Source organism: Cydia strobilella, chromosome 2 (assembly GCF_947568885.1).
Source record: "Cydia strobilella chromosome 2, ilCydStro3.1, whole genome shotgun sequence".
Classification (NCBI taxonomy): Eukaryota; Metazoa; Arthropoda; class Insecta; order Lepidoptera; family Tortricidae; genus Cydia; species Cydia strobilella.
This window is the reverse complement of record NC_086042.1, coordinates 1,032,434-1,055,793: the sequence shown is the minus strand read 5'-3', so window position 1 is coordinate 1,055,793 and position 23,360 is coordinate 1,032,434. Positions and strand designations below refer to the sequence as shown.

Below are 23,360 nucleotides of genomic sequence, written 5' to 3'. Positions count from 1 at the left end.
TTCATCAATGGGAGAAGCTTGCCGAGGACAGAGATAAGTGGCGCAAACTGGTGTCCGATGGTAGTAAAATCCACGATGACGCTTGGTTTAAGACACTCGCCAGTAAGCGAGCCAAGCGTCATCAGCGCGACAACTGTTCGCCACGGGCACACTACACCTGCCTGTCTTGCGGTCGTGGTTGCCGCTCCCGTATTGGCTTACACAGCCATGTGAAACGTTGTCACCCTACCTGACACTGTCTGTATAGTCTGCAATAGACTGAAAGGCCTATGATGATGATAGTTTAAATGAAGTGCATTAATTTCGACATTGATAGGTAAGGCTCGTTGCCCACTGCATGGCAAGGGATCTTTCGGCATATTGTTGTGGCGTCCGCAGGTATGCCGAGATGTGCTTGGGAATGCCGAGGCATACCATGGTGTCCAGAAATGCTAAGAACGCTCGGCATCGTAAGACACATTGGTATGCCTGAGAACATCAGAATGCCTCGGCATTCCCAAGCACGCCTGAGGACGCGTCGGTAATATGCTAAAGAATCCCTCGCCGGGCCTAATGGGGTTTGGTGATTATACACAGTGGCGTAACTAGGGGGGGGGGGAGGCAGAGGGGGCAAGTGCCCCGGGCGCCATCCAAGAGGGGGAGCCCCAAAATGGGCAGCAGCAGGGAAACTTTTGTCAGTCGTCAGGGGGCGCAAATTTGGTGACTGCCCCGGGCGCCATATCCTCTAGCTACGCCCCTGATTATACAGGGCTAGACTGCAGATATGTTGACTAACTAGCGTACAAAACGCTCAAAAACTATATGTATTTACGCAAGACCTTGGTATGCACTAAACAACTCATCTGTTCCGCCTCAATACAATGAAACTATTCAAACAGCGTGTAAAATGTTTACTGAAATAGCTTTGAAGCGTTTTGCTATTATTAGTCCTTATCGTGCAAGCGATTATTGCTGTTAATAAGTAAATTGTCTGTCTGTCAGTTCGTTAAGTGGTTAATGGTTTGGTTCCTAGGAATGGAGATAAGTAGAACAGTTTTTATCACGGAAATCGTCCTTTCAAAGGGTGAAAAGGAGGTACAATTAGTTCATTTACCATAAGCTTATTTTAAACTGAAATAGATGTCATATTACTAGACTACTATCATATAGAGAAAAGTGACCAAAACCTTCAGAGGCCGGGCCGTTTTTGAACCGGCGTATTTAACTTGATTCGCGGCTAATGTCATTCCAATGCCACCCGGTCATGGCGAAAGCTGAAGACTGTATAATAAAAAGAAAAATATTTAATAAAATAATTAGAGTTGTTACCTAATAGTTGCTTACTGTAAACTTGTGTTTTTTTTATTCTAGTGACGGTGCAGACGTCGTGATGCGTCGCCCGCCGCCGTCGCGTCGCTCCACCGAATTCTTACTCGACGATGTCGGCGACGGAGCGGAAGCTGACCTACTTAGCAGCACGCCGCCGAGAGCGCTTATCAGGAAAAAGGAGAAGGCTCGAAGGTAATACTTCCTTTTCATTTCCGTCAATATATCATCTAACAAGATTTAGAACATTCATAAATGACAGAAGGGCACTCCAAGTAGACCCTAACCTCGCTTGTCTCAGTCCGAATACTTACCACGGTGTCGGCGAGTAAGCGGAAGCTGACCTACTTAGCAGCACACCGCCGAGAGCGCTTATCAGGAAAAAGGAGACGGCTCGAAGGTAATACTTCCTTTTCATTCCCGTCAATATAACATCTAACAAGATTTAGAACATTCATAAATGACAGAAGGGCACCCCTAGTAGACCCTAACCTCGCTTGTCTCAGTCCGAATACTTACCACGGTGTCGGCGAGTAAGCGAAAGCTGACCTACTTAGCAGCACACCGCCGAGAGCGCTTATCAGGAAAAAGGAGAAGGCTCGAAGGTAATACTTCCTTTTCATTCCCGTCAATATATCATCTAACAAGATTTTGAACATTCATAAATGACAGAAGGGCAACCCAAGTAGACCCTATAACCTCGCTTCCTTTAGTGCGAATACTTACTCGATGGTGTCGGCGAGTAAGCGAAAGCTGACCTACTTAGCAGCACACCGCCGAGAGCGCTTATCAGGAAAAAGGAGAAGGCTCGAAGGTAATACTTCCTTTTCATTCCCGTCAATATATCATCTAACAAGATTTAGAACATTCATAAATGACAGAAGGGCAACCCAAGTAGACCCTATAACCTCGCTTCCTTTAGTGCGAATACTTACTCGATGGTGTCGGCAACGGAGCGGAAGCTGACCTACTTACGAGTAGCAGCACACCGCCGAGAGCGCTTATCTGGAAAAAACGCGCGTAATATCTCCGGTGTTGCAGGCGTCCATAGGCTACGGTAACTGCTTACCATCAGGCGGGCCGTATGCTTGATTGCCACCGACGTGGTATTAAAAAAAAGGGATCTATTCCAATCTCAAATGCCGGTAACGCACTAGAAATCTTTATTTCCAATGTAAATCTGTTTTGCATTTGTTTTGTATCTCGTGCAATAAGGAATATCCCACCAAAAACATTTCATGTAAAGTGTTGCCAAGACTAGGCGCATAAAGCTTTTACACTAAAAAGCTATCAGATCCCGTAGTAGGTACCAAGACTTACTACTCTGTAAGTCCTAACTTTATAAGCTCTAACTGTATATAAAGCCAACATCTTGGTCAAACGTACAGTACGGCTTGGCCGTTTCGTTGCTGTCAAATGGACAAATTGGACAATCCCTTACTGACACTCAGAATTTGAAAGACTTGTGCTACTACTTTGTACAACAAGTCCACCGAGGGAGTGTTTATGTGAACCTGCAACGAAACGGCCAAGCCGTACTGTACGTTTGACCAAGATGTTGGCTTTATACAGTTAGAGCTTATAAAGTTAGGACTTACAGAGTAAGTCTTGGTACCTACTACGGGATCTGATAGCTTTTTAGTGTAAAAGCTTTATGCGCCTAGTCTTGGCAACACTTTACATGAAATGTTTTTGGTGGGATTTCATTCATTTTTGTAAGAGTTGATATACCAGCTAGAAATGACAATTATTCGTTTATAGAATCTACGATAATACAGGATCATGTAAACAGGCATAATTTAAAATATTTTAACATTAGATTTATATAAAACTTACGTATTGCTAGCGCCATCTATGTAGGGCCTATATAAAGTCAGGAATTTTATGTATTATAAATTGTAAGTTTCTAGAAATTTTAAAGCATTATTACCATAATCGGAATTGTTTTTAATGAAGTAAGCGTTAGTGAAGGTCTCCGATTCAGCTCACTCAATCGATTTTTGTGAATTTTGTGTTCATGTTTACGACTAAGTACATATTCCATTTTTGGAAAATATACAAAATCACGGAGTCATTGTAGATCAGCGCCTAAAGAAGTAGCGGTTTCGATATCATTAGGCATTTTTTTTCTTTTTGAGACATGTGTTCTATCTACATGCAAACATCTAATGCAGAAATTTTATCTATATTTAGATATTTAATTCTTAATGGAGAATAAGTAGCCAAATTTCACCTAGGGATCTAGATACCTTGGTGTGTAGGTACATACTTACGTGCTATCGTGGTGCTGTTGGAAAACCGCGGCTTTGTAGTGCGACGATTAGAGTTTGACATGTAGTTTTTAAATTAAAATTTGAATTTAGCGAGTGCGAAGTGCGCGCCGTTCCGGCTCTCCGGCTGTTCTTCTGTATAAGTCGTACGTATTACTCAACTTATTTTCGCGAAATTTTGTGAGCAGAATTTATTGAAAAAATATTAAAATCGCTTACTTATCACACGCGAGTCAAGAGGTAAAAAACTGGTATATAAATGAGCTCTCCGAATATGCATACATTGTTACGGATCTTACGGCCGCGTTACTCTGGTGTTTCGAGATCTCTACACGGCGCGAGTTGCCAATCGTTGGGAACTGTTTGATGGTACTGTGACATCCGAAAACAAAAAGTACAGTTTTATGTTTTTTTCTAATAGGCTACACTTATTTAGGCTATGTTCGCGAGGTTCTACAGCTCACAGAACCTCCCTTGTGTTTAAAGTTCACCATCTCGCGTCACCGCGTTATCCCGGCATTTTTAGCCACGACACGGCTAATGGGAGCCTGGGGTCCGCTTGGCAACTAATTCCAAGAATAGGTAATAAGCGTAGGCACAAATTTTTACGAAAGCGATTGCCATTATTAGGATTAGTCCCGTTTCCTCACGATGTTTTCTTTCACGGAAACGCGACTGATAAATATAATTTCGTACATAAGTTTCGAAAAACTCATTGGTACGAGCCGGGGTTTGAACCCGCGACCTCCGGAATGAAAGTCGCACGCTCTTACCGCTAGGCCACCAGGCCGTTATTCTTTATATTTGTCTAAAATATTCGATATCCTAAATGCCAAATAACTTACGCTTCTCAAATGCTACTGCGAACGGTAAATAGTCATATCATGATAGGAAGCTTACATTCACATATATTATGACCTTTTATTTTCAGACGTCACTGCCGTCACTAGTGTGTCAGGCAGAGTTCTCAACAGTTGGCTACTTGTAGGCGTGTAGATATCTCGGACCCACCAGTGTAACCTGACCGTAAGCTCCTTAACAAAATAAGCGTAATCGGAGAGCTTACTTATACCGGTTTGTTTAGCCCTTCACTCGCGTGTGATAAGTAAGCGATTTTAATATATTTTTTAAAGTTTATCACGGCGCCATCTAGTGTTGAGTAGCTGTATTAGATTAGTGTTAGGCGAGCTATTTTGAAATAATTAAAGAACAGATTATGTTTCATAACTTTGACATTATATTTTAGACCGTGGTATATGTTACCTACAGTTGATATTCATTCTAAAAATGACAACCGGTAAAACCCTATTGGAATGGAAAGTTGCTATTAATGTATGCCGCTAATAAGCTGTCATTTCATATTCACTAGTTTATTAATTCGTGCAAGAAACAGTGCCAATATAGAGGGCGCTACCTGGCTGGTTTTTGTGAACCTGGTTCAAATCTATACTTCGAAAACTTTTAGCGTTTTTTTATCGTTGTTTTTTTATTAGCATTCCGATCACTGCTACCACACAAAATTTCACGATTCTAGGACTTCAGGAACCAATGTTTCCAGGTTTCTGGGTATTTTTAGGTACCCCCAGTTTAAGGGGTTGCAGGGCGAAAGTTACAGATTTCTGGTCACCATATGTGATTGCATACCGAACCATCTCTACATGCCAAATTTCAGCATTCTAAGACTTCAGGAAGTAGTCTGTATTTTCTATGACGCGAATTTCATGTGTTTCGGACAGTGAAAATTAAGGTACTATAAAATTTTAAGTATAATAGGTAGCTTAATAAAACTTGGTGTTTTTGATAAGTCTACTGAGTACATGGTATACAAAAAATTTCAGTTCTCTAGCATTGTCCAAGCCGAAACTACGAGGGTTCGAAAATACGGCGAAACGTGCCGAGAAAAGATATGCACTGCCTTTTGCCCTTTGTCTCGTCTTGGCGGGGGCACGGCCGTGCCCCCAGATTTACTTAATTATAAAAGCTTGAATTATAAAAAAATATAATTTAACAAAAAAGTTATTTAGTTCGAATACATTATGTTTGATGACTAAACCATTTCTGCGATTAGTCATTTATTATTTATATTACCCCGCCAGATGATTATTGACGTATGTGTTATCAATGTTATCATGTGGGCTATCTTATCACCTATTTATGTCTGACTCTCGACTACATTGTGATTGCTGTTATTACAATATTACGCAAAACTCTTGGTAGGGGGCGCCACTACCACAATCCATCACAATCTGAGGGTCTACCGCGAAAGAAGAAAATCGAAATTTCGTTATTTAACCGCTCTATCACTCTACGATTGCATATTCGAACGATAAAGAGTCAGATAACTAAATCTATATTTTCGCGTTCCCGGTGCACGGTGTCAATATTATCTGTGAAAACTTGTCAACAAACAGTTTAAGTTAGTATGTATAAGTTACTCTATGGTTCACGATAGATGTTAGTGCTGCACTCTGGCGGCAGAACATTGCAGTAATACACCCTATTGCTATGGAGACTGAGTGGCGAAATCATATATAGCAATGATTGCTCTAACAAAGGGAAATTGTTTGTGTACTATCCCAAATTTCAGCTTTCTGGGATTTCAGGAAGTACCCTAATGATTTAGACTTTAGATGATCATGAAAATGTTTATGCTTAATAAGTCCACTAATGACATCATATCCCGAGAAATTTGTTTATCTAGTATAATCCAAACCCAAGTTATGAGGGTTCAAAAAAACGACGAAGCGCTTAGAGTAAAGGTGGGTAGTGCTTGCGCTTCGCTTTGCTCGTCTTGTGCCCCCGCAGATAAAATTGGTAAGGGACCGTATTTGGATTCCTATGATGTAGGGACAGGGACATCATTAAAATGTCTATGACTCAATTAAATATTAAATTGTTTACTCTGTCTTGCCCTTCGTGGAAAATAAATTTTACGAGCCATTGCGATCATAATTTTATAATATTACGTATTATAATTTCTGATTGTAGATGCTGTGTTTTTGGCAGGGAGAACATTGACGAGGCGAGATTCCAAAAAATGATGCGCGACAGAAGAAATACAACTGTCTACGTGTCTTCCAACGATTCTCCTGTCATACCAGGTAAGTAAATTACGTTTTTTTATTCCACGTCTGATAATAAGGCCGTTCCATCGGTTTGCCGCTGTCTCTGTCACATTTCGCAAGAAAGAACGGGAAAGATCATGCGCGCCAAGTGTCAATTTGGATCTAATTTTGTTTATTTTTATTTATTTTAAAAACGTTACCCTACAATATCGAAATTCGAAAGCTATGAAATTATTATTTAAGTTAAGATTGTTTTTTCTTCTTTTTTTGTTTATAGTATCACATAATAAATAACCGAGTAAAGTTGGATTAAAAGTCCGAGTTAGAGGTTACTTTGGGAATTAATTGTATCGAGCGAAGTGTCATAATTCGTGTATATATATTTTTTCCACGTCTAAGAATATCAACGCCACTTAGAAAAACAGGATCATATAAGGAGATTTTTCGCCTTCTAGCTCAGGGAACCGCCATAAGCGGTTACAATAGGTTATGGACGCCCGGACCGGAATCCAGAGATACATGATAAATAATTAATTAATTTATTAATTATTTTAATTTATTTTGTATTTTTTAGTATGTAATGTTTGACGATCATGATAAGAAGATAAGCATAATTTTGACATTGATGCAAATTTATAGTGTAATTTTTATCCTGAAATAAATAAATCTAATCTAATCTAAATAAATATTAAAGAGATTTTTTAAACTACGTCTGTGGCAATCAAGCATACAGCCCGCCCGATGGTAAGCAGTCTCCATAGCTTACGGACGCCTGCAACTCCAGAGGTGGTACATGCACGTTGCCGTCGCTAACACTCCGCACCCTAGTTGAGCTCTGGCAACAACACAGATAGATCTAGTCCCACAGTAAGCTGAGTCAGGCTTGTGTCATGGGTAAATGGGTTTAAACTAACGAGATTTTCATTCATAATATTAAAACTAAACACGGGACTCAGATGCGGGGTCTGCCTGCGACCACGAACGTAACGTCACGTTCGAAACGTCAGGCCATAAATAAACGTAAGTTTGTACGCGATTAAGTCTCGTGTTAGTTTTAAAATTAGGTGGATATAACCAAACGGAGCCGCCATGTCTGTAATTTGCTGTACAAAAAAGTCTGCCAATTTTTGCGGGGGAGGTGAACGTCAAATGTATACGTAACTTCAAAATAGCCATGTCAGATAAACGTCAGTCCATACATTGTGTATGACCATTGGCAGACTATTTTCGACAGAGGGCGAATGCCTGTTAATGGCTACTCCGTTTGGTTGTATCCTCCTAGGCATGGTTCTTTACGATCGCACACTCAAACAAGATCTCGGCCTGCGCACTGAGAAACGCAGGTCGAGATCTTGTTTGGGTGTGCGTGCGGCAACCATAGATAAAAGTCGCACACATACAAGTCGCGCGCGGTGCGTTGTATGAAGATAACATACTTTGCCCTGTTTATACTGTGTCCTAGGTACTAGACGATAAACCCACTCCTCCCTGAGACAGCGGCATATTTAATTTAGTACGTTTTCGTACCGATAGCAAATTTAGCAACCGATATGCATATTTGACCAAAAAGTTACTTTAAGGATGTTTGGCCTAAATAACGTGCACTTAAATAACATTTAGATACTCATTACACTCACTACCTAATCCATACTAATATTATAAATGCGAAAGTCTGTCTGTCTGTCTTTCTGTCTGTGTGTTCCCTCTTCACGCTTAAACCGCTGAATTGATTTAGATGAAATTTGGCATAGAGATAGATTGAGTCCCTGAGAAGGACATAGGATAGTTTTTATCCCGAAATCATCCCTTAAGAAAGTAAAAAGCGGGGATGGAATTGAGATAATTAACGAAGTGCCTGCTAATTTGTGTGCATAATATGCTCAAATTTAGATTGCTATGAGATTTTCTCCAGGCGCTATTCTTACTCTAGCTGCGGTTACTAAGTCCACGCAGACGAAGTCGCGGGCAAAAGCTGGTATTATAAATGCGAAAGTCTGTCTGTCTGACTTTCTGTCTGTGTGTTCCCTCTTCACGCTTAAACCGCTGAATCGATTTAGATGAAATTTGGCATAGAGATAGATTGAGTACCTGAGAAGGACATAGGATAGTTTTTATCCCGAAATCATCCCTTAAGAAAGTAAAAAGCGGGGTGGAATTGAGATAACTAATGAAGTGCCTGCTAATTTGTGTGCATTATATGGTCAAATTGAATGATTGCTATGATAATTTTTCCAGGCGCTATACTTACGTTAGCTGCTGTTACTAAGTCCACGCAGACGAAGTCATTCTTAAAACTTTGACAGCTCTACATCGAATGCAATTTTTTTTGCTGTATTTTCAGAGCGTTTAAAAAAGCGATGGAGCTTAAAACGATCAACCGATAGAGACTGGAAGATTGAGATGGGACAGCGAGGAGAAACCAAGGCAGACTCCTTGCCTCTTACCGAAACACCAGCAATACCTACTCTGGTAAGTCAATAACTTATCCAAGTAGTAACAAGCACTTTCAAAAAATCAGTAATAACGCAAGGACTTCGTGTAGGAGGTGCAAGTACGTACTGCTCGTCTTTTAGAGATGTTGATTTTGTATGTCCGGATTGTCCGACTGTAACATGGTTCTTTTACGATCGTATTTCTCAACCGATTCTCGTGATTTTTTTGTGAATCACCCTATGTGGAAACTCTTAACATTGGAAAAGCCTCATAGCCTAAAAGCTTTAAGTCTTTTAGGCTTTGGTCCCTTTGTTTGACATAATTATTGAAAGTCATAGTGTAGTGATTATCATTGGTCATAATTCTGAAACCGTTAACTTTTCAGGATTTTCCGCAGGTTATCCTGTAAATAGGTTAGGTTAGGTTTGTTTCATGGCAATTCTGAAAAGTTACGCGTTTCTGAGAAAAACCAAATTATGACTAACGTAAATGTGGACAAACAATACATTATGACTTAAAACTTTATGGGAAACAAAAACAATAGAGACCCTTCTCATTATGTTTAAATTCTGATTGACCTTCATATTTCTCCAGGTAGAATCCTGCAGCCGCTTCATGTCCCTAACCTCGCGCCTCAAATGTCGCGCCTCGCACGCCGAGCGCGACAGCGAGCGAGAGGCGCCTCAAGAACAGCTGCCAGAGTCCCGGGTCAACTTCCACCGAACCTTTAGCATGCTCATTAACATGGGAAATGTAGACAAAGGCTGTAGAAGAACGGTGAGTTCCTAATACATTAATGCTTTATGTCCCCGCGCCTCAAATGTCGCGCCTCGCACGCCGAGCGAGACAGCGAGCGAGAGGCGCCTCATGAACAGCTGCCAGAGTCCCGGGTCAACTTCCACCGAACGTTTAGCATGCTTATTAATATGGGGAATGTAGACAAAGGCTGTAGAAAAACGGTGAGTTCCTAATACATTAAGAATAAGAATAAGAAAACATTTATTGCCACACAACAAAAGAGAAATTACAGGAATATACAAATAACATTAAAAATTGGCATGCGCGACAAAAGGAACGGTCATGAAATAAAACTATGAAAACGGATTATATCGCGTATATTGAATTTATAATACATCCCGACGTTTCGAACCCTTTACAGCGTTCGTGGTCAACGGGTGACTGAGGAAAAATTACAAAGTGCAAAAATACCCACATACAAAAAATAATGAACCATCATAGACTATTCACTTTAAGGCTGGTTGTACATGAAAAACCGGACAAGTGCGAGTCGGATTCGCCCACCGAGGGTTCCGTACTTTTTTAGTATTTGTTGTTATAGCGGCAACAGAAATACACCATCTGTGAAAATTTCAACTCTCTAGAGCTATCACGGTTCATTAGATACAGCCTGGTGACAGATAGACAGACGGACAGTGGAGTCTTAGTAATAGGGTCCCGTTTTTACCCTTTGGGTACGGAACCCTAAAAATCGGTACGTAAGGTTAGTTATACAAAACAGCTATTTAAACGCTGTAAAGGGTTCGAAACATCGGGATGTATTATAAATTCAATATACGCGATATAATCCGTTTTCATAGTTTTATTTCATGACGTTGTTATAGTTATTTCGTTTTGTTGTAAATACTATATTTATACCAACCCTATGTAACCTATATTCCGCAAATAAAATTCATTCATTCATGATGTTATTTTCAGATAAGCCGAGAAGAGCAAGTATGGCAGAACGAGTTAAAAGACCTGATATGGCTGGAACTACAAGCCAAAATAGCCGGCCGCACGCTGGCGCAGCAAGATCACTTTCTATGTTCTCAGAGAAACGTTATACCTACTTTGATTAAGAATATCATTGATTATAAGTGAGTGTAACGCCTTTTCTTCAAAAGTTTGTTCTAATTCTAAAGGGCTTCTTGGAATACCACAATTTTTGAACAAACGCGATGAAAGTAATCATATTTAGGTAACAATGAAAGTAGGTTACCATAAAACATTTAGTCGGTTCCCTGACCCAGAAGGCGAACAATCTCCTTATATGATCATGTTCTTCTAAGAGGCTTTGATATTCGTAGACGTGGAGAAAATATATGTAGTTCTAGTTTTTTTTCCGAAATTTCAAGTTTATGAATTTCATGTTAACAATTTTTGTTTTGTACAATAAAGTGATTTACTACTACTACTACTACTATTATTATTATAATAAATAAAATTACAATATTATAAAATTAAAACTAACCTATTAAACCTAAACTGTATACACTTAGTATAGTTAGTAGTTCTTGACTATATTATCTTTAATAACATAGCTAGTTACACGAGTTATGACACTTCGCTCGATACAATTAATTCCCAAAGTAACCTCTAATTCGGACTTTTAATCCAACTTTACTCGGTTAGTTATTATGTGATACTATAAACAAAAAAAGAAGAAAAAACAATCCTGACTTAAATAGTAATTTCATAGCTTTTGAATTTCGACATTGTAATTTTTAAAATACCTAAATAAAAATCGACAAAATTCGATCAAAATTGACACTTGGCGCGCATGATCTTTCCCGTTCTTTCTTGCGAAATGTGACAGTGACAGCGGCAAACCGATGCATTATATGCGATTAGCATAATCTATCTGGAAAACCAATTTGTCAATATGAAATTTGTATGATAGTTCAGTTGTATGGATGTTCGATACTTCGCGCCTACGTTTTTCAAATTTGTCACCTTTTCGAAATAAAATTGGCATGCCAGACTATATTATTATACCTTTTTAGATATAACATTTAAAACTTTCGCGTTTTGAACACATATTAAATCACATTTACATACGGGTATATCGCGAATTTATTTTGTTACCTTTATTTACCGACGTTTCGACACAGGTATCACTGGTTAGCCGCGACCACGACCAGTGAAACCTGTGTCGAAACGTCGGTAAATAAAGGTAACAAAATAAATTCGCGATAGACCCGATTGTAAATGTATTTATATGAATAATATATATACATATGTATGTCTATGCCTATGCATTATTTAACTATACTTTGTATATATGTAATCACTATGTTGCACCGCCTACAAATTCTCTGCTTTGCCCGAAGGTTGACTGGTAGAGAATGCCTCATAGCATTAAGTCCGCCTTTTGTACGATTTTATTTTATTTTGTGCAATAAAGATTAAATAAATAAATAAATGTGATTTAATACCTTTTTAGGTTTGTAAATCCCAATCCGTGCAAAGGCCGTTCTAAGCGGCTCTGTGCGGCGAACGGTTCGCGCGAAGATCTCACAAACGAAGACGCTGAAGATGAGACAGGTACGTCACGTTACGCCTTAGTGGTCTCAGAACACCTTTGATACCTTAGAAATAAGGATTTATTTATGTGATATCATAGTTCTGTAGTATATCTGGCCACTTTGGCCGTCACTATTTATATCAAGCTGACAAAGACACAGATGATGTATTTCTGTTGCCGCTATAACAACAAATACTAAAAACAGAATAATATAAATATTTAAATGGGGCTCCCATACAACAAACGTGATTAGTTTGCCGTTTTTTTTCCGTAATGGTACGGAACCCTTCGTGTGCGAGTCCGACTCGCACTTGGCCGGTTTTTTGGTATAATATTGTCTTCGGTTACCGCGATAGTTACTCATGAAATAAAACTATGAAAACGGATTATATCGCGTATATTGAAACGTCGGGATGTATTATAAATTCAATATACGCGATATAATCCGTTTTCATAGTTTTATTTCATGTTTTTGGTATGTTGTCAGGAATGTTAAAACGTGTTTTTAATTTTGTCGCATTGCGTATGTTCTGACCCTCACGGTCGCAAGGGTGCACATCTATGTATGGTGGCGCCGCCTATTTACTGCTTTTTACGGTAACTTTTTGATACATGAAGATTCAATTCCTTGCCTCTACCTTCCATACATTATATTGAACTTGTTGGTTGACTTTGCTGGTTTTGAAATGTGTCAAACGCTAACAAAATCTGTCATATTACATAAACAATTACATTATTTGCAAGTTCTATTGATGACGACTGTACAAAACTACTTCATTTCAGAGGAAGACAAGCTCGGCTGCCTCTCTTTCGACTGTCGCCTATGCTCGTCCGCCATCGGCGCCGCCATGACGGAAGTTCGCACCTTGCTGGAGTCCTTCCACCGCGCCGGCGCTCTGTACCCCTCCACGCAGGCCATGACCGCCGACCACAAGCTGCTGGCCACTAGTCTGTTTCAGAATAGGATCAAGGTATTAAAAAAACCCGTTCAAGTGCGAGTCGGACTCGCGCACGAAGGGTTCCGTACTACTGTACCATTACGCAGAAAACGGCAAAAAAATCACGTTTGTTGTATGGGAGCCCAACTTAAAGATTTATTTTATTCTGTTTTTAGCATTTGTTGTTATAGCGGCAACAGAAATACATCATTTGTGAAAATTTCAACTGTCTAGCTATCACGGTTCATGAGATACAGCCTGTGACAGACAGACAGACGGACAGTGGAGTCTTAGTAATAGGGTCCCGTTTTTACCCTTTGGGTACGGAACCCTAAAAATGTTAACTTGCTTTGAAAGAGACTGTCAGAAAATGTAGTAGTTTTTTTTTACGTTACGACGCGAGTAACGTATGCACGTTACTGTTCAACCATTGAGTGTAAACATTGAGGTGTTTTAACCACCCGGGGTCCATTTCTCGAACGGTATTAGACTAATATTATTAGTACACGAACTGTATTAAATCGTATGGGCACAGATTATATAATAGTTCTTACGAACAGATACTTATCTCTCAAAGAAAACGCAAATACCTACCGTTTTGATACCTACACAAAAATACAATGGAGTGACCTTCACGGCTCCCCGCACCGCGCGCGCCGACACAACGTTAGGGTTGCGCTTCTTTCAAATACTTAGGTATCTTAGGTAGATAATCTAACTATAAATGTGTCATCTTTGAAACAATTTAATAGTTCCTACGTAGATAGTAACTATCGTAAAAATAATAACAGTAGGTGTAAATACCTATATTGAGAATGTCTAATTACTTTTCTTCATTTATCGGAACAGTAGAAAACTATAATTTATTATTTGTTTTGGTATTCGTATGACATCTGGCGTATTCGAGCGCGCGGTGACGTGCGTGCGTTAGCGCGTCGCGTGTGGCAACCAACTGGCTTGGTACCGTGAAGGGGACGCGATTCGTAGGTATAAATCCGGCAACACACTGATAAAACTAGTCTAATACCATTCGAGAGTTAACGTCAAATATATGTTTAAACTTTTGCACCTTACTCCTTTGTAGTAAGGCGAAAACTGTTTACGAAGTGCCATTTAACCAGTATGGATGTTGGTACATAGCTTTAATAAGACATTGTATTGTTTCAGGCGCTCTGTTTGTGGTACAACATGGCGATGCATATGCGACTGAAGATTTTGTCAGTCCGTCGTCTTTTGGCCACCGTAGGGGCGAAGGGCCGGCCTACTATGCCCGAGGACTATCCTTGCGTCGAACCTAGCATAGACGGGTATGTTACAAAATCCATTTTATGCAACAGTCATATAAAAGAGATTTTAATCGGCACTGAGAATTACTTCTGCATTAAAACAAAGAAATCTTTTAGACACTGAAATATGAGAAACTATTTCTGACTTACGAAATTCGATGCAATATGTTTATGCGGGTCAAAAAGATCCCATGCAATTTATAACACACTAATGCAAGATCAAAAACGATCTTAGTAGCAATATAAAACGATTTCTACTGTAAAAAATTAAAATCTTAATTCTGTTTTTTAACAGAGTTCGCAGAGATCGCGACGCAGAACAATGCAGCCAGCGCCAAGTGCGCTTCAACTGCGACAACCCTACGAGCTCCACCAATAGCGTCGAGAGTTGCCCCACGGAGAACCAATCAGAGGCCGAGAAAGAACCGCACGTCGAATCAAAGAGCGGCGCGGAGGAGCCAGGGGTGGCGCAAAGTGATGGAGAGAAAAATAAAGATGAGACTGATTGTGTTATTAGGACAGGTTTGTATTTATTTTCGACCGGCTTCTGCCCGCGAAATTGTATTTTTTTTGTCTTTAAAAACCTTGAAATGAATTCTTCCTATTAATAGATGAAACCGGCCAAACTACACCCGAGATCATAATCTCCGACGCAAAATACAGCACCAACGACACCAGCACGTCGAGTGAGAGCGGCTACATGTCAGAAAGAGAAAAATGGTTCAACTGCAGTTCATCTGAGTCTGTTTTCAATGTCGGATCGTTGGCAGATCTGACAAGGTTGAGGTTGCTGGAGAAATGCGAGGTTTCGCCTTACAGGTGAGTCTAATGCCAGTCACGACACATATGCGTCATTTGTTTTAAATACAGCACCAATGACGACCGAAGGTGATAGATTTGATAGGTCTAAGATTGCTGGAGAAATGTGATGTTTCGTCTTGTGGGTGACTCTAATGCCAATTACGACACATGTGCGTCAAGTTAATACCAGTTCATCCAAGTCTGTGTTCAATGTCGGATCGTTGGCAGATCTGACAAGGTTGAGGCTGCTGGAGAAATGCGATGTATCGCCTTATAGGTGAGTCTAATGCCAATCACGCCACACATGCGTCATTTGTTTTAAATACAGCACCAATGACGACCAAGGGTGATAGTTTTGATAGGTCTAACATTATAACATTTAAAACTTTCGCGTTTTGAACACATTAATCACATTTAAAATCGGGTCTATCGCGAATTTATTTTGTTACCTTTATTTACCGACGTTTCGACACAGGTTTCACTGGTCGTGGTCGCGGCTAACTGACGTCCCAGCAAAATGTCAAAACAGAGATTTGTGTGGCTACCCGACGAAAAGTGTATTTAAAGTTTGGGGTAGACATCACATTTTCAAACCACCCACTACGCATAAATGTTAATTATTGTCACCTGGAACCTGTGTCGAAACGTCGGTAAATAAAGGTAACAAAATAAATTCGCGATAGACCCGATTTTAAATGTGATTATGTCTAACATTGCTAGAGAAATGTTATGTTTCGTCTTGTGGGTCACTAATGCCAATTACGACACATGTGCGTCAAGTTAATACCAGTTCATCCAAGTCTGTGTTCAATGTCTGTGTTCTTTAGTTTGACAATTCAAAATTGCATTTGTCTTGGCAAATTTTGACGTGTGGGCTAGATGATAAGTCCACTTTTTTACATTTTACCTGTTTGTACTCAGAGAGTATCACTACGAGATCCTGAAGATCCAGGGAGTGCGTCGGTCGATGATGTTCATACACAAACTGCGTACGAAGTTGCTGAACAAAGTCTACCTCACATTTTTGCTGCCTGAGGTATGTTGGGTTTAGCTAGTATGCTCTGAAACTTTGTACTTACAATCAATAGGATAAGGTTTATCTATGTCTGAAATTAGTTTATGTAGCTTCAGATACCATGGTAAAAAAAAATACAGCGAGCTATATAAACTAATTTCAGATCTAGATATACCTCATGTCATTGTATGTGCAAAGTTTAATTACAATCCAACACGTAGTTTTAAAATGAAAACTGAACTTCGTTCGTATAGGAAGGTGAAATTCGGCCTAAATAAATATAACTGCTATGTTATGTTTTTCTAATAATTATCTCGTGCTTTATTTCATGTATGGTGTGAAATAATTTATTTTATATACAGTCAAGTACGAGTACCCTATTAAATATTTCAAGAGTATCAATATTTCAGAGTACGTTGGACGAATCGAGTAGGGAAGAAGATCCGACGGACGCGTCAGACGAAAAGGACGACAAGACTCAAAGGTCTAGGGAAGGAGAAGACGAACATGAGTTGAGGAGGTACCCTGTTTTTTTATTTTTTTATTATAAACTGATCGGCGATTGGAAAGTGAAGGCCCTGTCTTGTCTAAGATGGAGCTCACCGGTTCAGTAACAGCCTATTCACTCTTGGATGGGGGGGGGGGGGGGGGGGGGAGTCTTCAAGCATTAGGAAATAATATAGTAATGAAAAATATATTTATTATATAGGTAATTTCACCCTCACTATAACATCTCTTAATGTATTTTTATTTAGCCTAACCATTCCAGATTCGGCTGCTGGTCCGAGGAAACCCTTTCAATGGGGTTACCCTCGTACCGCAACCACTTCCTGCTGCTCAGCAGTATTTGCATGGAGGCCGTGCATGACTACCTCACCCTGCGGCTGGAAGGCCGACCGGAGCATCCCTCTTGTCTCACTATAAAGCAGGTAACAGTATTAGTAGTAATCACTTTATTGTACACAACACCGGTTTACATAAAATTTACTGTACAATCGCCCTCGAGTAGGACAATTGTTTTTCGAGAGAAATTAAACGATCTATGCCAGTGAAAGCGAATCAATCAAAAGCCAACTCACCCCGTGTCTGCATGTCGAACGGCTGGTCGGTACCGACACTCTCCAACGGCGAGTTGATGCTGTAGTGGCTGCTGTGAGGGTTTTTAGCACACAAATCGACAGATTTAATACGTTTTTGGTTTATCGCGATGAACGAGCTTGCGCCTACGAGCATGAGCGGCCATCGAATCCGATCTACCTTCAACTGGCTTTTCATAAACGTCAAAAATATTCGAAAACTACCCTACCTACTGTCGCTAATCAATGTATTCCATTTTACGATATATAGAATATTTCTAAAAAAAAAAACAACAATTAAAACTAAACTAGATATGGTGTCCGGAACCATCATTCCGCCCACCAATACGAAGTATTTTACGAATAAACTAGTCTATAGGTAAAGGACACAACTTTACCAGAGGCCTTTGTAGTAGACCTGATTGTGACCGAACAGTAGCTACACGGGAGATCCCGTCTTTGCCCGGATGCAAAGATACTATACGACCAAGAGACCAATGAAGTGGCTTCAGTTGTTCATCTTTAATCAATACTAATGTGCCCACCTTGGGTTCATCAATATCCGAGTGCCATTTCGCGCGTTGATTTAACGTATGCAAGTACTCCAAATGCCATCGCTTCCAGAAATCACGATGGAGTTTCTGAACAAGCTGCCAACGACTCGAAATGGAAATGTTTGTATCGCTAGTTGAAGTATCTACGAGTGATGTCAAGGGCTCTAAGGTGAGAAAATGTCCGGGTGTTAACACCGACATGTCGTTTGGATCGGAATTCATCTCACATAGTGGCCGTGAGTTAAGGGCCGATTCAATTTGGGCGGCCATTGTAAGAAATTCCTCATAAGTTAGGATTTGATTCCCTACAACGCGAGCAAGATGTGTTTTAAACGATTTAATGTTGGCTTCCCACAAGCCGCCGAAATGGGATGCGGCTGGTGGATTAAACGAGAATTCGATACTCTCACGAGAGGCTGCGTCTTGCATGAGAGGTAGTAACGCGTTATAAGCGCCTACGAAATTCGTACCCCGGTCACAATGTATACGTTGGCAACGGCCACGGCGAGCGATAAATCGACGCAGGGCAGCGAGAAAGGCTTCGGTGGTCAGTCCTATAACGAGCTCGATATGTGATGCTTTGGTCGCAAAACATATAAATAAACACACGTGTGTTTTAAAAGGCCTGGCCCCACGACAGCGTTTGATGTATGTGGGAAAAGGACCCGCAAAATCGACACCGATACACGAGAATGGTTTTACTTGCGAAATTCGAGTTTTGGGTAGGTCTGCCATACGGGGCACTAAAGGCTTAGGATTAGAGCGGAAGCACTTTATGCATTTCGATAAGCGAGAACTAATCACGCGCTTAGAAGCAAGGATCCAAAAGTTTTGTGCAATCAAGAAATTTAGCGTGCGTAACCCCGGATGTTGATTATCATTGTGTACTTGATCGATGACGAGCTGTGTCATGCGATCCTGACTGGGTAGCAGTAAGGGATGTTTGCAATCGTAATCGAGTTCAGAGTGAACCAGCCTACCGCCCACCCTCAACAAACCGGATGTATCGATAAAAACACTGAGTTTTCTGAAATGTTTAGGCAATTTTTTACCGTCCTTAAGAGATTTAATCTCACTCGAGAATGACTTTTCTTGAGTCAACTTTACTAAACTAGTAAGGGCACCATCGAGTTCCGATTGAACAAGTGGGCCGAAACGTCTGTTGTCAGGGTTACGACAGTTATGTACGAAACGATGAACGTAAGCGACAATGCGCTTAGCCTTATTCAGACTCGAATGTCTGGATAAGAAGTCGTCAAGCTGGTTGACGGCAGTGAACAATACGGTCTGTTTGGGGACCCTTTGTTCGTCCAACAAATCCGATTCAACTTCGATAGACAACGGTGACTTTGGCCAGGAGCTACTGTCAAGTGCCAACCAAGCGGGGCCTGTCCACCATAATGGATGGTTTACAAGTTCTCGAACCGTGACTCCGCGAGAGGCACAGTCGGCCGGATTGGTTTCTGACGTGACATGGCGCCAGTGACCAGCAGGTATTTTTTCTTGTATGTGACTTACGCGATTACTGACGTAAGTCTTCCAGCGTTGTGACGGCGAACGTAACCAAGAGAGTGTCACAGTGGAATCAGACCAACAGAATATATCCTCAAATTTGACGTCTGCGCCGTAGACTTCCTTTACGTGTTCGACGAGGTCTGTCAGCAAAACTGCAGCGCACAGTTCCGAACGAGGAATAGAAATACGTTTTAAAGGAGAGACCTTACAGCGTGACATTATCAAATGTATGGTGATGCTACCATCGCCATGCCGAATGCGAAAGTAAACGACAGCCGAATATCCCGCCTCCGAAGCGTCACAGAAGCCATGCAGCTGAACACTACAAGACTCTGTCGACGGAATGAATCGAGGTATTTCGAGAGACGACAATAAGTCGAGATCTAAACGATAACGAAGCCAGTTTTGGCTGATGTTGGGGGGTGCTACCACATCCCAATCTAATCCAAGAGTCCAAAGATCTTGAATTATGCGCTTGAACGAGAGTGTCAAGGGTGTAAGAAACCCAAGAGGATCGAATATGCGTGCCAATTCCGAAAGAATATTTCGTTTTGTACACTTTTCATGAAGTGTATTGACCGTGAAAGTGAACGCGTCACTGGACGGGTTCCACTCCATACCGAGCACCTTAACAGGAGATGTCGGTTCCGAATCGAAAGAGAGCGTCTTATTATGACAATGGGTCGGGTCGAGATTCTCGAGCAAGCGGGGGCAGTTGCTCGACCACTTGCGGAGTTCGAAACATCCTTTCTCTAGGATCTTGACAACCTGAGACTGAAGGTCGAGAGCTGATTCGACGGACTCAGCGCCTGTCACCACGTCATCGACGTAAATGTCGCGGTTGAGGACGTCAACCGCACGAGGATACTCTTTGCCTTCATCAATGGCCAATTGAATCAGGGCTCGAATTGCGAGGAAACTGGACGAAGACATACCGTAGGTTACGGTATTTAGACGAAACTCTTGTATAGGTTCATCGAGCGAGAACCTGAATAAGATGCGTTGAAAGTCTCGATCGGTGAGAGAGACTAAGATTTGTCGATACATTTGGCGTATGTCGGCTGTGAAGACAACCGCATGCAAACGAAAGCGAAGTAAAATCGAAACGAGATCAGATTGCAGTTTCGGTCCAACGAGCAACTGATCATTCAACGAGGGGCCTCCAGCAGGCTGAGCAGTTCCATCGAAGACTACCCTTAATTTGGTGGTGGCGCTGCTGGGCTTGAGCACGCAGAAATGCGCTAAGTGATAAGCACGCCTGTCTGGTTGGGGTTCAACTGGCTCCATGTGACCAGCATCGAGATAATCACGCATGAAATCATTGTATTCTGTCCGGAGCTCCGGTTCACGAGAAAGTCTCTTTTCGAGGGAGAGCAAGCGGCGCTCGGCGAGGGCGCGCGAGTCACCAAAACGAGGATCGACAGTTCGAAACGGCAAGTTTACGATATATCTCCCGTTCGAGTCACGTGTGTGAGTCGAGGCGAATATTTTCTCACACGCGACTTCATCATCAGTTAAGGGCGAAGCGTTAGGGAGACTTTCAATTTCCCAAAATTTTCGAATTTGGGAATCCAGCGACTCGATCGAGCAAAACAATGAAGTTTGGGAATGGGAAGTTGCGCAAGGGGCCTTTCCCATGACAACCCAGCCAAGTTTGGTTTCAAAGATTGTGGGTCCATCGTCACAGTTGTGACGGTTACCCAAAAATATTTGACAAAATACATCCACCCCCAATAAGGCGTCAATGTTCCCAGGTTTATCGAAATTAGAGTCGGCGAGTTCGAATGCGCTGACGCATGTCAGCCGGTCTATGTCAATTTTTACCGCAGGCTGATCGCTGCATATTTTGGGTGTAACAAAGGCTTCGACGTACATTTCGAAATCAGATTTCATGCTGCGAATGTTAAGAGTGGTATAAGAAGTTGTCAACGTTGACACCTCACAAACACCCTCGATAGAGGCATTTTTTTGTCGTATCGGAAGTCCAAGCCGCTGCTCGCAACGTCGCGTAATAAGGTTTGGCTGACTGCAATTATCTATGACAATACGAATTTTTTGATAACTACCGAACTTATCTAGTACCTCCACGCACGCAGTGGCAAAAAGAGAAATTTGGCCCACAGGTGCCGGGTCGGATGCAAGCATGGTCACTTGTTTGTCAGGCAAGTGCCTTGGGGTGTCGAGGGGCGAAGACGACGAGCAAGTCGCGGCTCCAACGTTGGTCGCGGCCGACGAACCGACGCTGACCTTGGAATTGCCGCTTTCGATATCGAAATGAATAGTAGTGTGATGAGCGACATTACACTTTTGACAACGAGACTTCGAGGGGCAAGTTTTAACTACGTGTCCAGAACGTAAGCAGTTGACGCAGAGCCGATTGTCCTTGACAACAGAAAAACGCTCGTGAGGAGTCTTGTTCCGATATTCAAGACATTTAGCAAGATCATGATTTGACTTGCATAACACGCAAAACGATTCGATCGAGGTGGCGCTAGTGGTGACTAGCGTTTTATAGGTTGCGCCCGCGGGTGCGCGATCCTGCGCCGGGCGCCAGGCAGCGGTGCGCGGCGCGGCGTGTGAGCGCGTGGTGCGCCCGGGTGCCGCGGGTGCGCGCGCCGCAGGTGCGGCGGCGCTCTCTGTGAGGTCGGCAAGCTCTAATGCTTGACCGGCCTTACTCACGTATTCTAACAACGAGTCGAATGACGGTACGTCCTTGTTGTCGTTCTGCAGTTCAAAGCGACGACGAGTATCCAGGTCCAATTTATTGATCAATAAATAAAACAATGGGAAATCCCAATCGTTGACGGGAAATCTCAAGTTTTTCAAAACCGCGATATTTTCTTTGAAAGTGTCTACGAGGCGGCGTAATTCGCTAGGCGAATTAGATTTCAACGAGGCGTTCTGAATTTCTTCCCAATGACGGAAGGCTAATTTTCGTTTGTTATTATATCGATCGATCAAAGCCGCGTAGGCGTCTAAATAATTGTTATCCGATAAAGGAAACCCTTTTAACAATTGCAGTGGTTCACCCGAAAGGAGTGAAATCAAAATCGAAAACCGCTCAATATTCGACAATCGTTTGTTTTGATGCACCATTGTGTTGAACATGTCGTAAAATGTTCCCCATGATTTAATGTTGCCATCAAAATTGACAAGATTTAAGCGAGGCAACTTAACGGACAAATCAGTTCTATTTGTCTCGCCCTCAATAGTAGTCGCGGTCGACAACGAAGTATGAATTTCGATAATTTGAAAATATTTATCGTCAAATTCTTGACGTACGACATCCTCCTGGTCTAACTCATTCAAATCCGTTATTTCCGAAATAAGTTTCAAGTGGTGGGTTTCAAAGCTAGAACAATAGCCGTCTATTTTGCTAAATCTAGACATAAACAACGGTAATCGCGAGGAATCCGCCTTAGCTTGCAACCCGGCGGCTAAACATTCGTCGATACGTTTGATCGATATTTCGCGTTTTAATTGCAAATTGCGACGAGCAAGTGCCTTAGACATGATTAGTTTAACTGTCTACCAAACGCGGTAATTAAATGTAAAAGGAACTTCTTCGATAAACAAATCAAATTGTAGAACGAACAAATTTCAACCTTATGCACTATGATATAAGGTTTACCCGCCACTATACTATCGAATACACAACTTATAAATAATATTTGCGAAGAATAATTGATCTCACTACAATAGGTACGAAAATAATTCTTGTGAGAATTAATATAACGATAAATGTTCAAAACGATTAGAATTGAGACTTGCAATTCAATTATTTTTCGAATGATTACG

The 23,360-nt window shown here is 41.3% G+C and overlaps 1 protein-coding gene across 1 annotated transcript in view; it reads left to right on the top strand.

Annotated features, from left to right (window-relative positions):
* LOC134749093 (mitogen-activated protein kinase kinase kinase 4) overlaps positions 1–23,360 on the top strand; it is a 66,132-nt gene that overhangs the window by 9,827 nt on the left and 32,945 nt on the right. The window contains exons 2-14 of the mRNA XM_063683999.1: positions 1,351–1,500; positions 6,564–6,676; positions 8,982–9,109; positions 9,668–9,850; positions 10,790–10,950; positions 12,297–12,397; positions 13,161–13,348; positions 14,483–14,622; positions 14,897–15,123; positions 15,213–15,420; positions 16,324–16,438; positions 16,828–16,937; positions 17,187–17,346. Of these exons, the coding sequence (XP_063540069.1) occupies positions 1,351–1,500; positions 6,564–6,676; positions 8,982–9,109; positions 9,668–9,850; positions 10,790–10,950; positions 12,297–12,397; positions 13,161–13,348; positions 14,483–14,622; positions 14,897–15,123; positions 15,213–15,420; positions 16,324–16,438; positions 16,828–16,937; positions 17,187–17,346 (1,984 nt within the window). The remainder of the gene's footprint in view (positions 1–1,350; positions 1,501–6,563; positions 6,677–8,981; positions 9,110–9,667; positions 9,851–10,789; positions 10,951–12,296; positions 12,398–13,160; positions 13,349–14,482; positions 14,623–14,896; positions 15,124–15,212; positions 15,421–16,323; positions 16,439–16,827; positions 16,938–17,186; positions 17,347–23,360) is intronic.